The following is a 16,679-nucleotide window of genomic DNA, read 5'->3' on the forward strand; positions in this document are numbered from 1 at the left end:
TCTAGAGTTGGAGCAGCAGTGAACCATGAAACTCCCTTTGATGGTTTGTTGCGGGGTCACCAGGGTTTTCCCCAGCACAGAGACTCAGCTCAGGCAGGCATTAAGGGCATCCTGCCTTCCCCAGGGTACCCACCTTCACTAAATCTCCCTCTGGGATGCTGCCATTGACAGTGTGGGGCTGATCCTGGGCACAGCCAGCACAGCAACTGCGGGATCAGGACTGGCCCTGTCAGGGTGACTCCAAACACCCAGCACTGCTGACAGCCACTCTCAGACCTTCCCATCCAGGAGACTCTTGTTTTAAATGTCCAAGTTTCTTTATTAACCTGAGTATAACAAATATAACATGTACACAGTATAAAAATGAACACAGAACCTGACAGGTGTACAGGTACAACACAAATACATGAACTATACAACGACCAGTTCATTGAATGATAATATATTAAGCATTTCATTACTTGGAAAAAGCAAGTTTTGATCATAAAAATTGTATTCTTTACCACTGAAATTATACAAAGTACATTCAATACTGAAAAGTGACTCAACGGAGCAGGACCAAGGCATGGCCTGGCTGCTTAGTGTTACCTTGGGCCAGGACTGTACAAAATGAATCCAGACACTTTGCTGGGATGCGTCTTAAGAACTTAGCAATTAAATTAAGAAGTACAAAGTGTTTCAGGGAGGGTATTCTTCTCTTAAAAGCATGTGGGACGTGCTTTTGGCAGGACCAACAGGCTTCGGCAGCATGCAGAGGGTGCAGCCTGGCACGGCTCTACGCGGGCTCCGAGTTGATGGGGGGCAGGTTTTGGTGCTTGAAGTACTGCACCACTTGCTGGGGCAGCTCTGCCAGCACAGCTTTGGCCAGGGTCTCCTTGGGGACCTGTGAGCCAAAGGGAACCAACACCAGTGTTAGGACAGCCACAGGGGACACTGGCTGAGCTGGCCCCAGCTCCAGATCTTGGCATTTTATTTAATACCCACTAGCCAGCATTTTATACACCAGGGATTATTATATTCTATACTACCCTCCCTCCAGGAGAGAATTCACTGGTACACAGGAATAAAACCTTCTGGGTAGGTCAGAAAAAACAGGTGTGAGTGGCAGGAGGTGAAATAGAAAGACACTGATTAATTGCAGAGAAGGGTAAGATAAGCACAAGCTCCATCCTTGGCAATCAAACCCGTGCCAGCAACAGCCTCTGTCCCACAGCTGTCCCTGGATGATTGCAATGGACTTATCCCACAGAGGGGATGTGCAGGGCCAGTGCCACCATTGCCCCTTCCTACAGAGGATCAGGGGGCATGGGGCTCCTCCTCAGGACAATTCAGCACAAAGCCCTTGGCGTGTGGCACATCAGGGGTGCTGGATGAGGCCTGAGTGGGAGTCACCATAACCAGCACAGGGCAGTGGCAAGGGGCGTGAGCCCAGTGCTGCCACACTCTGCTGCAGGAACCCAGATCCTGCTCTGAGTCACTGGTTTCTGCTCCCACCTGTCTGACCATGGAGAAACATGGCATGCTCAGGTGGAACCATTACAGAGCCACAGAGCACAGTCACCCTCCCTGCAGTGCTGATTTATGTGATCCATGCCACAGCATCCCTGAGGCTAAGACAGAGCAAGACAGGCAGGTACCTCTTGCCTCTGCCTTGGCTGTTCCACTTGCAGGGTAATTTCCAGGTCTGCGTAAAATTCCATTTTACGCATCCATTTTTTTAATCTTGACATTTATTTTTTTGGGGTCAAATAATTAAACCATATATCCCTACATTATCCAAATCATTTGTCATCAATACACTTTCAATTAACCTTCCTCTATATCTCCTAGTATCAAAAACAATAACCAACTGTCATCATCAAACAAACACAGAACTAACCCCAGAACTAACCCCCCCCCCAAAAAAACCAAACAAAAATACAAACCATGATGATAAATCATCAACCAATCACCCACCAAATTTTACATTCTTGTAGCTTATAAAAAGCATGACACTGAAGATGTCAAGATGGCTGCCACACACACCCAAGGACAGCTGACTTAGTCCTAACCTTACTGTTAGTTTTTGTTAGGTATATACATGCGAGTATCCGTGCTCCAGTGTAGATCCCTGGACACCTTAATTAGGTAGACAGCCCATCTCCCTGGGATCCCTCCATGCCAGCCCATCTCCCTGGGATCCCTCCCTGCCAGCCCATCTCCCCGGGATCCCTCCCTGCCAGCCCATCTCCCTGGGATCCCTCCCTGCCAGCCCATCTCCCTGGGATCCCTCCGTGCCAGCCCATCTCCCCGGGATCCCTCCGTGCCAGCCCATCTCCCTGGGATCCCTCCGTGCCAGCCCATCTCCCCGGGATCCCTCCCTGCCAGCCCATCTCCCCGGGATCCCTCCCTGCCAGCCCATCTCCCCGGGATCCCTCCCTACCAGCCCATCTCCCCGGGATCCCTCCCTGCCAGCCCATCTCCCTGGGATCCCTCCGTGCCAGCCCATCTCCCTGGGATCCCTCCGTGCCAGCCCATCTCCCCGGGATCCCTCCCTGCCAGCCCATCTCCCTGGGATCCCTCCCTGCCAGCCCATCTCCCCGGGATCCGTCCCTGCCAGCCCATCTCCCCTGGGATCCTCCCTGCCAGCCCATCTCCCTGGGATCCCTCCGTGCCAGCCCATCTCCCTGGGATCCCTCCGTGCCAGCCCATCTCCCTGGGATCCTCCCTGCCAGCCCATCTCCCCGGGATCCCTCCCTGCCAGCCCCACTCACGTTGCGGAAGTTGCGGAAGGGCACGAACTGCACGATGTCGCGCACGGCCTCCTCGCCGGTGTGGGAGCGCAGCACGCGGCTGTCCCCGTCCAGGAACTCCATGGCTGCAAAGTCAGCGTTGCCCACGCCCACGATGATGATGGACATGGGCAGCTTGGACGCCTGCACCACGGCGTGCCTCGTCTCGTCCATGTCGCTGATCACCCCGTCCGTGATGATGAGGAGGATGAAGTATTGCTGCGGAGGGGAGGGCACGGGGTCAGAGCCAGTGGGATGCCAGTACAGATGTCAGAATTCAGGACATCTGAATAAAATCTAATATCTAATTCAGAATCCCTCTGGCTGTCCTGGATTGCCAAGACCAGGGGGCTCAGAGACCCTGGCACAGAGCCCAGGACGCCTGTGGTTTTGAGTATGACCCATGGAGCAAATTACCAACCTTATATGAGGATCTGCAAGCCACAAAAGTCTAAGTAGAATAACAATTAGTTTGTCACAGTGGGAAAAATCGATTTTTGAGGTTTTAAGAATAGGTGTTCAGGAGGCAAGATGGAAGAATTTAAGTGTGTCCAGCCTTTCTCCTTCTTCTTCTTCTTGGCCTCCATCTTCTGCTGTGATGCTGGCACTTTTAGATTGGTTTAGAGTAGAAGCTCACTGTCTAACATAAATGATAGGTATTGGAAAGTAATTGTAAATACTGTACATGTAGTTTTTAGCATAAAAAGATAACACCACCCCGGGGGCAGGCAGAGTGCCTCTGTCTGTCCTGCTGAGCTGACCTTGGCAGGGCAGGAGAAAGAATTTTATAGATAAGAAACAATAAACAACCTTGAGACCGAGAACTGGAGTTCTGGCTCCTCCTTCAACCGCCAGGCTAAGAAAAAAGACTTTCTGACGTATCTTGAAGTCACTCTGACCAGCTAGAGTCCCCAGATACACCCTCACACTGCAGTCAGGGCTCACACATGTCGAGGAGTGGCAGGGCCCCTGGGGTTTGGGGGTGAGCTTCACCATTTCCCAGGTCAGCTGGCATTTCATGCCCTTCAGCAGAATCCAGAAATTCAAAATTCCAGAATCCAGAAATTCCAGAAACCCATGGTTTTTGAAAGATCTTGAACAAACAACAAACCAGCTCCCACTCCAAAATATTTTTCTGAATTACTGACTTACTGTACTTAATGAAGCAACACAAAATAAACTTCCAAACTGCACAGGATCTCTGTCAGGGCCAGGAGGAATTCAGGGTTGGGACATGAGCCCAGCTGGGAAATGAAATCTCCCTCTGCCCGCATACAGTGGGGTGTTTTTTGGGGTGCTCCCATCAACATCTCCCTGCTCTGATGGGAAGCATTTCCTGCATTGCACTGCCAGGCTGTGGGGCAATCCCACAGTGCTCAGGGCTTGTCCACCTCCTGTACAAAGCCATGGCTGTGGGAGGCACTGAGGGGGATGCAGAGGGTATCAGCGAGCTGGGGGACGACAGAGCAGCAGCATTAGGAACTGCTCCCCTTCCCTTGGGAAAGGGCTGCTCCTGCAGAGCTGGAGAAGGATGGACAGAGATGGACAGACGGTCCTGCTGGACTCAGCTCAGCAAACTGGAGCATGTGGACCCCTGAAATCCCATCTCCTCTGTCTCCAAGGAAAGTAATAGCTCAATTTTGGCACATTACAGAGCTTGCGTGTGCTGGAGAAATGACGAAAACAAGCACTTAAGAGCATTAAAGGCCTTTGTTCCTCTCCTCATTCTTTCCATTTCCTCTGAAAACCGCTAGTGCAGCATCCTGGAAAAGCAGAGGAAGGAGTGCTGCCCCAAGCCTGTTTTTCTGGTCTTCCTCCAGCCCACATCCCCTGAAACCTTCCCTAAGCCTCATCCACTCTTGATGATCTGCAGTGCTAAACTCCAAGTACTAACAAGGCTGGGTAGAGCTTAAACACAACTGAGGACACGGGTGAGGAGCCAAGCCAGACCCTTCTCCACTCCAGCCCCTTTCGATGCATTAACCCTGCCTGCACAGCAGAGTCCAGGGTTTAGTTTTTACCTAAATATGAACTTTTGAGAGCAAAACGTGGTGAACCATAAGTCTGCAGAGCAGGACTGCAACATCTGAGTCTGGAGGACAAGACTGAACTTCAGGAGAGGACCTGCTCTGGTCATAACTGGAAGCTGGACTTGGACCTCACCCCATCTGGGAACCAGTATGGGAGGAAGAGTATGAAACCTTGAGGGGAGCAGCTGATAATGACTTTCAGCTGATTCTCCCTTTCCCTGCCTGGCTTCTCTCCTGGAAACATGGAAAGGGTTATTTCCCTTTGTTCCCTTCTTTTCTGTGAAATTCATAACAGCATCTGAGAAAAATGCTGGAAAATATGCAGGGAAAGGGGTGGGGAGGCAGAGCTTGTCAAATGTTTATCACAACATATTTCAGAGGTCAAAAGAAGTAAGAGCTGATGCTGGGAATCAGCCTCAAAGCCCAGGGGCTGCTTGGGGTGATGAAGCAAGGGACCAGGAGGCACTGCTGGAGAGCATCAGTGGGAGATTCCCCAAGGAGCAGTGGCAGTTTTGGTGGTGTCAGTAAATGACAGCAGGACAAGGGTGCTGGTGGCACCTCCGGGCTCCAGCTGCAGTACTCAGCCAGGGTGGCACCTCTGCCAAGCCACAATCAGAGCTGCTGGTGCACAGGGACCAGGCTAGGGGGTCCATTGCACACCAACCAGCAGCACCTGCCTCCTTTCTCCTCTTTCTTGTTAAAATGGCTGATCTCTGCATCCATGTGGGCTCTGGGAGGATTCCCAATCCGTTTGCAGGACTTGGAGGGATTAGGCAGCACTGAACAGCATGAGGTGAGAAAAGGGGAGGTTTGGACGCAGGGACCCTGCTGGAAAGGTGAGTTTTAATTCCCCAAAGCTTATTAATCCTTCCCCAAGAGCCAAATGGTGTAACACCCTTCTGTCCCTCCCCCAGCCCCAGGATGTTTTAGTCTCCCATCCCTTACGAGCTGAGGGCTGTGTTTGTGATCTATGTTGCTATGGAAAAACTATGAGGATTTTTGGTTTTATTTGAAATGCTGGGAGCAAGCGAGAGCGGGAGGAAGAGGAGGGCAGGTTCAGGCAGCCACTCAGCACCAGGGGTGGCTTTGATGCATGAGCTGAAGAGGGGATAGAAGAGGAGAAGACCCTGGGGGAGTGAGATCCCTCATCAATAACGCTTTGTGCTGCCAAAAAACCACCTGAGCCAAGCCAGGCTTGCCTCTGACGGCACTATTAGTGCCCATTATTTAAAATCTCCCTTGATTAAACTATTAGTGCCAGCAGAGGGGTGCAATTTGCATATGATTAGTGCCTCTGCTCAGTGCTGAGCCCGTGGGCTCTCCCTCCCCCACTGACAGCGACACAGAAAACGAAAAAATGAGGAGAGACCTGGATCTGTGCTGAATTAAACCACATTCAGTATTTCCTTATGCCTGGAGCTGGGAAGAGCAACAGCACTCACAGCAAGGCTGGAAAAGGTCCTTGTGGGAATAGGTATTAAGTGTGATCCTGCTTTGCTCCAGGCAGGAATCAGGGAAGCTTTTACCCCAACACCTCCTGCCATGCAACTGCTGATGCCCAAGCTGAGCTGTTTTGGCCATCAAAATCCAGGGGCCAGATCTGCCATCCTCCATGGGCAGCCTGCTGCCACAGGGACCCAAGGGAGCTCTATCTTGCAGACTTCAGCTGCTCATCACACCCCTAAGAGCACACCTTGGTCACCACTGGCAAGGCTGGACCCACAGACAAGGGAGAGACATGAAACCCAGCTCAGGCTTTGTGTTCCCCTGCCCAGAGCCACCAGATCATGGAATCTCATGGACTTACAGATGCAGTTTCCTGTTGGGTGGCTTGAGCTGCAAAACGAGCCACGTGGTTGATGATGGGCGAGAAGTTGGTGGGGCCGTAGAAGCGGATGTGGGGCAGGCAGGCAGAGTATGCTTGGACAATGCCCTCCACACCTTCAGGGAAAGCAGAGAAACAGGCATTACAGAGTGACACAACTCAGGACCACAGCAAGCCCAACCAGGAATCATTAGCTCTGGAAATGGAGCTGAAGTCAGATCCATTTCCCCCACTTCCTGCCCGACTCATCCCAAATTTCTGAATATCCAAGCTTTGCTCTTCAGTCACTTTGTAGTGGGTCCTCAGACCTTCTGTGGTAGGGAAACCCTCGTGGGACTCACAGTCAATGAAAGCATTCCTTGGGATTGTGAAAAAATCTCAGAATCAGCCAAGGAGGAGGAGCAAAAAGAAAAGCAACTCCTGGTCTCTGAACATAACCAAAAAAGAGATAGAGGGTCCGCAGTAGCCCTAGTATAGATAGTAGCCCTTACTACTTAGGATTTGAGCAGTCCTTCAGCCATCTCTGTGAGCAGCTATCAGCTGCTAAATGGAGCATTGAGTCTGAATTCCCCATCTGCTAAGCAGGCCTTGTGTTTCTTGCAGCCTTGCAGGGGGAGCAGACGGCTGGTAGGACACACCAGACAGCAGAGCGAAGGCGGATTTTACACAGTCTGAATCCAGCTGCATCTTACCCTGGGCCTTCCTACACACCCCCAAATTTTCTGTGATTTCCTCTGAGTGTGCCTTTAGCATGTGCTCTGCTTCACTGTTCATATCTGTCTCTGAACATGCCTTGAAAAACCCCCATGATCACAGAATCATGGAATGATTCAGGTTGGAAGGGATCTTAGAGATGATCTAGTGCCAACCACGCTGGCATGGGTGGTGATGCCACCCACCAGATCAGGTTGCTCAGGGCCCCATCCAACCTGGCCTTGAACACAACCAGGGATGAAGGAGTTACTGAAGAAATGCAGAGGAAGGACAGAAGGCATTGAAGGCATCTAAGGAGTCCTAAAGGCCTGGCAGATGCTTACCTGAACAGAATGGATTCCTGGGATTGAAGTTAATGGCAAACTCATGGGATACCTGTGGAGAAGAAAAGACCCAAGTTAATTTGGAGGGCCAGTGCAGGGCAGGCAGCTCACTAACAGTTCAGCTGATGCTGCAGGGCTGGTTTAAGTGTGATGCTCCCCTGGAGCAGAACCAGGTGGTCACAGAGTTATGGTCCACATAACTGCTGGGTTAGTGACACTTCCCAGCCCTCTGCTACCCAAACAGCAAACACAAACACAGTCAGGGCTGAGCAGCACTTGAGGATGAACCAGTTCTCCAGTGCCCCCATCACGGAGCCTCCTGAAATTATCACACCAGACATTCTCCCACAGTTATCACAGCAGGTCTGTCCACGTGGCTTCCTGCTGGCTGCCCAGAGGGGAAGCAGGCAGCAGGGATGCTCTCAGTCAGCTGTGCCATCTCACCAGTCACTAGGAGAAATTACTTCATCCTGCTGCAGGTTTTAAAGAAAGAAAACTCAAACTCGCGACAGGGAGTGCCAGTCCTGGCAGCATCTCCATTCCCCACCTCTCTGCACGAGGATAAAGCAGCAGGAGATAAGAAGACACAGAGTGAGCTGTGCTGAAGACCTGGTCTGGCATGTCAGGTACAATGGCAAACCAGCAGCTGATTAACTTCATCCTCTGGGTCAGCATGAGGGTGAAAGGCAGCGTGGGAGAGGTGATGTGAAAGCTTGGGTGTGATGGACAGCAAGTCCCAGCACGACCTGAGCTGGTTTTCATTGCCTATGAACCCGTCCTTCCACCACAGCACATCCAAGACCCTTTGGCTTTCCCACCACCTCCTTTCAAGCTTTCAGAGGGAGATGGTTTTGCAAAAAGGTCTTGTGGCAAGAGCAGAGAGCCCTACACCTTGATCCCTGGCTGATGCACTGGACAGCAGTTGCTTTGAGCCTGTCTCAGCCAGCACAGAAAGCTGAGCAGCCCAGCTGCAGGAGTGGGCTCCTGGCTTCCAGTATGAACCTTTATAGTGCTTGTGTGGGTCAATAGCCACCAGATATGTGGGGTTACACATTCCTCACTCTGCTCCCAGCAATTTAGGCACTCTAAGAAGCAAACAGACTCTCAGGAGCATCAAGGATGTGCAACTGCCTCTCCCAGCACCTCTGAAAGTTGAAGGGGTGATTTGGGCCTTCAGGCCACCAGCTCAAGGACTCTGCAACAAAAAGCTCCCACCGTGTTTGTGCCAGTGTTACAAAACAAGGATATTGTCTCCCTCTCGGAAGGGTGGAGGATTGCTGAGCTTTCCAGCAAGGGAATTGCTTTGGGACACACAAATTCCCAATGCTGGCAGAAACGAGTGTCCCCCAGAGCCGTCTGAAGGCAGAGCCCGCCCGAGGCTGCGAACGCAACACGCGTCTGATTCAGACTTTCCAATTATGCTGGGCATTGTGTCCAAAGCAGCAGAAACTGTTGTTACAAGAGGCTGTGGGGTGGGAAACAGCAACCAAACAAAAGTAAAGTCAACCAAAAGCCTTCCCCATACTGCAAAGCTGATGGGCTGCCTGACTGGTGACCGGCCACAGCCTGCTCAGGTCTCCCCAGGCCTGCAGAGCACCACCAGGAGCACCCACAGCCACCAGGGTAGAGACAAGCTGAATATATAGCTGTGTTTTGCATACACCCCTTCTCACAGAAGCCTTGATTTTGGGCAATACACCCAAATTCAGTAATTCAGTTGACTTGTGGTTGTGAATGGGCTTGCTTTTTTTTTTTTTTTTGAAGATGTTCAAAATTCTGTCATGAGTATTTATAGACAAGGCAGGCAGAAATATTTCCATGTTTTGCTCTGCAAAAGAGGGGTTTCTCCTTCTTTTAAGAAGCAATGAAATGGTTTCAAGCTGTGTTCCTCACTGTCTACAGAGCAGAACCCCTACGTGGCAGAAGTGTTGCAAAACCTCCTCTAGAGTTTTTATGAATTTTACATATATAAAAATATATATCTACATATACATATCTCCTAAAAAAATCAACAGGAGGGCTTCAAAACAACAAAAAAACTTAAAAGAAAGGATGTCATTCCCTATTCAGCTTGTACTTTGAAAACAGTTTCTGTGGAGTCCAGCTAAATGTACATGGAGCACCTACAGCTATCCCATTCCCCAGTAACTCACAGGGAGAAACTTTTGAACCATCCCAAAGGGTAAGAACAACCTCACAGAGGGTTCTCTGCCACGTCCAGAAGGAATCCCATCACTGCCATGACTCAGTTTGCCTATACATATATATATATATGGCAAAAGGATGGAAGGCCTTGGAGGTTTCACATCAGTCAAGCCACAACCTTCCTTCAGCTGATCCCATCTCCCAAACAAACCCAGGTGACCGGTGTGGCACCAACATTGAGAATCGCCCTCTCTGCTGCTGCTTTGCCTTTGCTCGTCCCCCAGAAAGCACAACCCATCTGCTCCCCTCTGCTGTTCCCTACCAGGAAAGCACTCGAGGCTCTCCACAGAGCTGTTACACCGCAAGATGTTCTTTGACATTTCCAACGCGACTTTTGTGTGTGAAACATCTCGCTCCGACGGGCGCCGGAGAAGCGTTGGGGGAGCCATGGCAACGGGAGCACAGAGCACCATTTATACCTCTTGTATCTCTTGGCAATCTTTACTTGGGTCCATGGGTCTCTGATTTCTGTCCACTGCCACACAGGGCTGCTGCTTTGGCTTTGAAATTACCCAATGAGCCTTGACAGCCAAAAAATCATTAATGAGTGAGTGGAGCCAGTGATGCTTAGAGAGAGCTGGGCAGAGAGGAAGCCCCAAGCTGGAGTGGTGCAGGGAGATGCACCAGGGATGGCCCCACTGATAACATGAGACAACTGATGGGTCATGGGTGACCTGTAGGCATGGCCCAAGCACCTGGGGAGGAAGAAGCTGCTCCCCACTGGGGCTTATTTGGGCTTAGAGATCATTCTGGGGAAAAACAAGGTATTTTTTCTGGTAGCTTTTCCAGAGCATCTCCTGGCCCACAGGAGGCATGTGCAGAGCCCCCAGCCCTCATCCTCAACCCAATATCCACCTCCAGTCTTGCAGAAGGGCTGTTTCCAGCCCAGCAATGCCCTTCCTGTGCGCACTGACTCACACACATGGGCAGCACAACAGGATGCTCTCTGTGACAATCCTGAGCTGCTGCGCCCTTTCCATGCCTACTGCATTTGCCATTCCCATTTTTCTCCCCAAGTAATGAATCTCTGGCAGCAGCTGGCTCTGAAGACCTTGGAAGATGCTTACCTAGATTTTCCCAACAAAAGTGATAAAGTGACAGACCAGAGACATTTGGAGGCCAAGGAGGATGAATCAGCTCCAAAGTGCACATGGAGGGATCTCCTTCTGTGGCTGGCAAACAGCAAGAGCTCCCACTTGAGTCATACAAATTCTGGCTGCTGGGAGGGCAGGGAAAAGCACAAAGCCGGAGCAGGCAGGACATCCCCAGCCACGAGGGCTGGCAGGGATGAGCTTCCCAGCCCAGCTCCCAGCTGCTCATGACTTACATGCCCTGCTGTGCTCAGCCCAGAGCACAGCTCCCCTCCCACAGAACACAAAGGGCTCGCTGAGATCCAACCCCAGCCTGAAGCTGGGAACGCCTCAAAAGCTGTGAGCAGAAAGAAAATGCACACGAAGGGCGTGAGCAAAGAGCAGCCAGAAGAGCCAGCCAGTAATTAATGATGGTGGTGTCCCAGCACATTGTCTCAGCCCTGAGAAGATGCTCCCCATCTGCCAGCCAGGCTGCAGGAACAGCCCCATTCCCTGCCCTCCAGAAGAGCAGGATGTGCAGCTCAGTCCTTGTAGGACCAGTGTCTAATCCTAACCAAAGATCAAGGTGGATTTTTGGGAAAGCTCCTGTGCTTCAGTCCTTGCAGGCTCTGCCTGTGCAGCATCAAATCAAGGCTCCCTAGCTCCCAGCCCCCTTCCAGACTTAGCTGCTGTCTGACACATTCATCCAGAGGCCTTTTCCCTTCCCCAGAATTGTTCCTGCCTTCTGCCAGGAAAATGAATCAATGCCTGGCTCTGCCTATTAATGCCAGGGAGCTGCTGCTTTCATGCCAGTGCAGAATGAAGGAACGGGCTGCCTGTGCCCCATCCCTGCCTTGCTGCCCACCCACACTGACACATCCCACCGGCTGAGATTCCACACCTGCCCTTTCCCCCTCTCCCCTGCAGCTTTTCCCTGACCAAGCCCTGGCAGTTCTGCTCCTGCCAAGGCAATTTCAGGACAAACCCATCTCAAACACTCAGGTGGCTGCAGCACTTCACCTTCCAGTCTGGCGGGAGCTGGGCGCCGAATCCCAGAGCAGGAAACATCTTGTCCCTAAAGAGAAGGAGGAAAACATATGGGTGTACTGACACACACAAAGCAGGCTTGCACAGCTTCTCCCAAAACATGCAGTGCTTTTCAATGGGAGATAAACATTCTTAAGAGAGAACAGATATTCCCCCTTGGATTTGATCTTTAGAGAAAAGGAAGTCCAGCTTTGCTCTGTTTCCCACAGAGACCAGGAGCATCCTCTTGCCCGAACACACACGTCTCTTGCAGGCATGTAACCCTGGAGATTTTAAAAAGTGAGCAATCCATTTTGGTCACAAGAGCCATCACAGTGAAAGCAACAGACTCCTGCTTTGTTTTCTCTATCAATGTCTGAGATGATATTTTTTCTATATTTTCTCCACTCCTCAGGATGTCTGAGGAATGAGGCAGTCTGGGGTCACAGCTCTGACAGTAAACAACAGCAAGCTGAGGACACCTTCCCCCAGGATGTTCCACCTCTGCTAACATCCTTCCCCTCCACAGCAGCAATGGGGGGAGAGGAGAAAGCCTATCCCAACCCTCTCCTCCTGCATCCTGATGTTTATGGTAAATAACATCCTTAGGGTATTACTTAGCCCTAGATCAAGGCAGATGCATCCCAGAAGCCTCTTGGGAAGCCAGGGAAACATCTGCAAACAGGGGTGGTGGCAGAAGGGCACGGTGCTTACGAGTCATAGTCCTGGATGATCTGGCCCACAGCCCAGATGGCTGACAAGTACTCGTTTGTCCCCAGGGGGTTGATGTAGTGCAAAGAGGAGGGCTCCTGGGGGTTCCCATTGGAAGCTGTGAAGTCAATCCCAACCTGGAGGACAAGAGAGAGCATAAACCCAACCTCTGTTAGCAAATGCCACCAGAGACCAATCCTCCACTGCTGTGAGGCACACACACAGTTCCCTCAAACCTCAAACTTTGGAAAAAGTTTAACAAAATCCATTTCTTGCAAAAAGCTGATTAAATACTACATTAGGCAAAGTCATTCACTCTTTCCCCTCCAGTTTCCACCAATGAGCATCACACAAGGTGTCCCCAAGCAGCCCCTAGTCCTGGAGCAAGCCACCACCTCCTCCAGCTGAGGGTTCTCACTGCCCATCTCCCAGATGCACAGGAACTGAGTAGCCCCAGGGCCACCAGGGCAGCCAGGGCCACCTGGGTATCTGGATCTCAAGGTCTTTGACCAAAGCATCACAGCCCTGAGCAGACCTTTCCCTGCAGGCAGGAAGACCAGCTCTTCACCAGGCTTCCCCAGGGACCAATATATGCTGAGCTCTCAGGGGACTCTGTCAGGAAGGCACTAAATTAGGCTTTCTATTTAAAGGCATTTGTAGAAATGCCTATCTCAGACCCAGATAAATCTGGCCAGGAGAGGAGAGATGCTGAGCAACCCAATCTGATGTGACTGGGAAGGAAGAGCTGGGACAAGGCAAACAGGCAGCGTGACTGCACTCGACTGGTTTGCTTTGCAAAGAGGCAAAACCCAAAATAACTCCACTGCCTAAATCGAGCTCAGGGATTTTGCTCTGTATCTATAATGGGGGAGGACAAATGGCAGTTTGCTTGAGAAGGGACCTTGGCCTGGCTGGGGCAAGCGGACATCACAGGCCAGGAGGTGCCACCACCCTGTGCCAGGGTGGCTGGAAAAAGGGCACGGCAGGACAAGGGAACATGTTTTAAACTTGCTAGGGTGTGGGTTTGGATTGGAGATAAGGGAGAAATGTTGCACAATGAGGGTGGTGAGGCACAAGTTGTGCAGAGAAGCTGTGGCTTCCCCATCCCTGGAAGTGCTTAAGGGCAGGTTGGACAAAGCCCTGGGCAAGCTGGTCCATGGCAGGGGGGCGGAACGAGATGATCTTTGAAGGTCCCTTCCAACCCAAACCACCCTATGGTTCCATGAACACCTAACTTCTTTATAAAACAACTGTACAGCCTCACCAAACCTGTGGTTCACCTCTGGAACACCCCTGCACAAGTTCTGGCCAAGCCACCATGGCCAGAGAGCAAGAGGGAAACTGAGGCATGGCGTGGGGTGGAGTGAGACAGGCAGGGGCCCTGCTGGTGCAAGGAGTGCCATCAAGAGCAGCAAGACTCAGGCACTGGGTCTGGGAGGGACACAGCTGCTCTGCTTTCAACACAGGGCACACAGCTGAGCCCAAACCCCTTTTCTTTGGCCTCAGCCCTCCTCTCCCTCGGTGGGGAGGGCACCAGTGGCCTTTCCAAATTGCAGGGGGTGTGTGCAGCATCCTCCTGCCAGCTCAGGTGTTTCTGCAGTGTTCCCTCTGGAAACACACCCTTTGGACCAAAGATGCCTTGGGAGGAGGAGGAGCCCTCCAATAACCAGCAGATCTTTAGATGGGGGGAAAATTTCTGCATTCAAACCTAATTCACACAAGGGCTCTGTACTACCAATAAATTCACTGATTTTCTCTTCTATTCACTCTCCAGCACCCAGACCAAAGCACACAGAGGCAGAGCAGCACACAAAAAGCTCTCCCAATCATTGCTGTTCCTATGGCAACTCTTCCTCCTCCTCCTACTCTTCCCCCATCGTGTTTTCAGAAAAAACAACAAAATACAAACTGATCTAACTGCGAGTGCCTGCAGCTCTCTGGGTACTGCACCAGGAAAGTTTGCAGAAATTGAGAAGCCCACTTCTGCATTGTGGTGGTTTCACTCAGGATTGCCATGTTCTTGCTTATTTACTCCTGACAAGCTGTGGTCCAGCTTGAAAAAAGGTGGAAATGCCAGTAAAAATGCAGAAAACCATCTCTATAACATCCCAAAGCCTCCCATCTGGGTTCAGAATAAGGAGAGCTGCCATAAAGAAAATGAGGGTGGTTAAAGCTTGAAATAGGGAGGGAAGTTGGTGACACTTTGTGAAGGGTCAGAGGGTCTTTTTGAAAGTCTAGCATTCAGCCAAAGTCCAGCCAGCTCCCTCCATGCTACTGGATGTACCTCAGCATCCCCAGAATCCCCAAACCCACATGGTTTAACAGCAAAATGGGCAGCTCCTGTCACCCCAAGCTGGTGCCAAATCTCACACTGAACCTCACTCCCCAGTTCTGCCCATCACATAGGTGTTACTACTACTGGGCAAAGAGAAGCAAAAGTCCTTACAGTGAACATCAGTTGGCAGCCTCCCAGGATGTAGTCCAGGAAGGAGAAATCTCTGGTTATCTGAAAGAAAAACCAAAAAAGCAGCGTTTTAGCAATTGTCATCATTATTCAGGCTATGCAGGCCCTTGGAAACACAAGGGAGGCAGAGGATAAGGGATGGGGGGAGCTGGAGAAGCTCAGTCAGGGCTGAAGGAAACATCTCGGTAACATACTCACCTTGCAGGACTTGACAATGATGATCCCAGAGTTCTTGTAATTCTTTTTCTTCTTTTGTTTTTTGGGGTTAATGCACTCCAGCTCAAGCTGTAACACACGAGACAGGCCCTGGTGTGAGAGCAGTGCTGGGCTGTGCCCCGTGGCTGCAGATGCCACCAGCAGCACGTCCTGGGGGCTGAGGAGGAAGATTTTATTGCCAGGCTATGGGTTGCAAATCCAGAGGAAAAATGGGCTCAATGCCTGCCTCTGGCACCACCACCTTGTGCAGTCCTAGACAGGGCACTTTCATGCCTTTGTGCCTCAGTTTCCCCAGGCAGAAGACTCAATGCACCACACATGCTGTTTCACACCTCTCCATGCCTTGGCCAAGATCTCCTGGCCTGCAATCCTGGTGAGACAGCAGTGCAAAGCTCTGCTATCCAGGGGTCTTCACAGCACCCCTTCAACCAGGAGGCATCTGCCAAGGATCTTGGCCAGCACTTCAGGGCAAAATGAGGACATCTTGGGCACAAAGCTGGTGTTGAGCTGCACTCCTGGGGACCAGGCTGCCCCTGCTGCAGATGCAGCCCCAGCAGCAATTCACACCTGCCCTTCTGCCCCACAAACCACAGGGCACCTCCAAATCAGGGGTGCTGCTTCAGACACCCAGCAGAGCCTGACTTTCAGCAAAGCCTGCCTCAGCTCTCCCCAGCTCAGATGTTTCAGCTACAGCCATAGCCTGGGTCACTCATGGTGTGGGTGGAAGGAGAAAGGAACTTGGACTTGGCTTCCCCTGAGCACAGATTGAGGGTGCAAGAACCAAAGTCTACCATCAACCCTGAGGAGCCCCTTCCTCATTCTTCCTCATTCTTCCCCAGAAGCATGTCAGCACTTACAGGAGAGGCATCTTGGGCTTCACACAGCCTGGCTACCGAGGTCTGGAACTCCCCGATGAAGTCGTGTCCCCCATCGCTGTCGTAGTCATAGCACACCACCTGGGGTGGAAGGAGCACAACCAGCCTCAGGAACAGCAACCACCTCCTGCCAGAGCTGCTGGAGTCCCCAGCCTCTCCTGCTGGAGACCCCAAACAAGGAATTTTTTGTTGCTTTGGGGTTTGTTAATAAGGCAGCCATGGGGATTCAGATGTTTGAGAGTCAATCCCAGAGGCTGATCCCCACAGGGGGCTCCCCACTACCTTTATCATCTTCTCCATCTCTCCATCACACAGTGACACCAAAGGCACAGTGAATGGCTTCCAGACAGGGTCCAGAGTGTATTTGATCACCTGCAGGGGGGAGCACAGGAATGCTGTCACCATGGGCACAGCCACAGGTACAGATCAGGACAAAGCAGGGACACATC

General features: G+C 51.5%; 1 protein-coding gene across 3 annotated transcripts in view; it reads right to left on the reverse strand.

The window, feature by feature from the left end:
• Positions 1-283: 283 nt before the first annotated feature.
• The window catches only part of CPNE2 (copine 2), a 47,068-nt gene continuing 30,672 nt past the window's right edge, over positions 284-16,679 (reverse strand). For all 3 annotated transcript variants that reach the window (XM_036390062.2, XM_036390063.2, XM_054516111.1), the window contains 10 exons: positions 16,513-16,602; positions 16,213-16,311; positions 15,338-15,424; positions 15,122-15,181; positions 12,679-12,812; positions 11,959-12,013; positions 7,664-7,715; positions 6,609-6,742; positions 2,754-2,990; positions 284-883 (listed from right to left, as the gene is read on the reverse strand). In XM_036390062.2, coding sequence (XP_036245955.1) covers positions 776-883; positions 2,754-2,990; positions 6,609-6,742; positions 7,664-7,715; positions 11,959-12,013; positions 12,679-12,812; positions 15,122-15,181; positions 15,338-15,424; positions 16,213-16,311; positions 16,513-16,602 — 1,056 coding nt within the window. In that variant the 3' untranslated portion in view covers positions 284-775. The remainder of the gene's footprint in view (positions 884-2,753; positions 2,991-6,608; positions 6,743-7,663; positions 7,716-11,958; positions 12,014-12,678; positions 12,813-15,121; positions 15,182-15,337; positions 15,425-16,212; positions 16,312-16,512; positions 16,603-16,679) is intronic.

The sequence above is a fragment of the Molothrus ater genome, chromosome 12 (assembly GCF_012460135.2).
Source record: "Molothrus ater isolate BHLD 08-10-18 breed brown headed cowbird chromosome 12, BPBGC_Mater_1.1, whole genome shotgun sequence".
Classification (NCBI taxonomy): Eukaryota; Metazoa; Chordata; class Aves; order Passeriformes; family Icteridae; genus Molothrus; species Molothrus ater.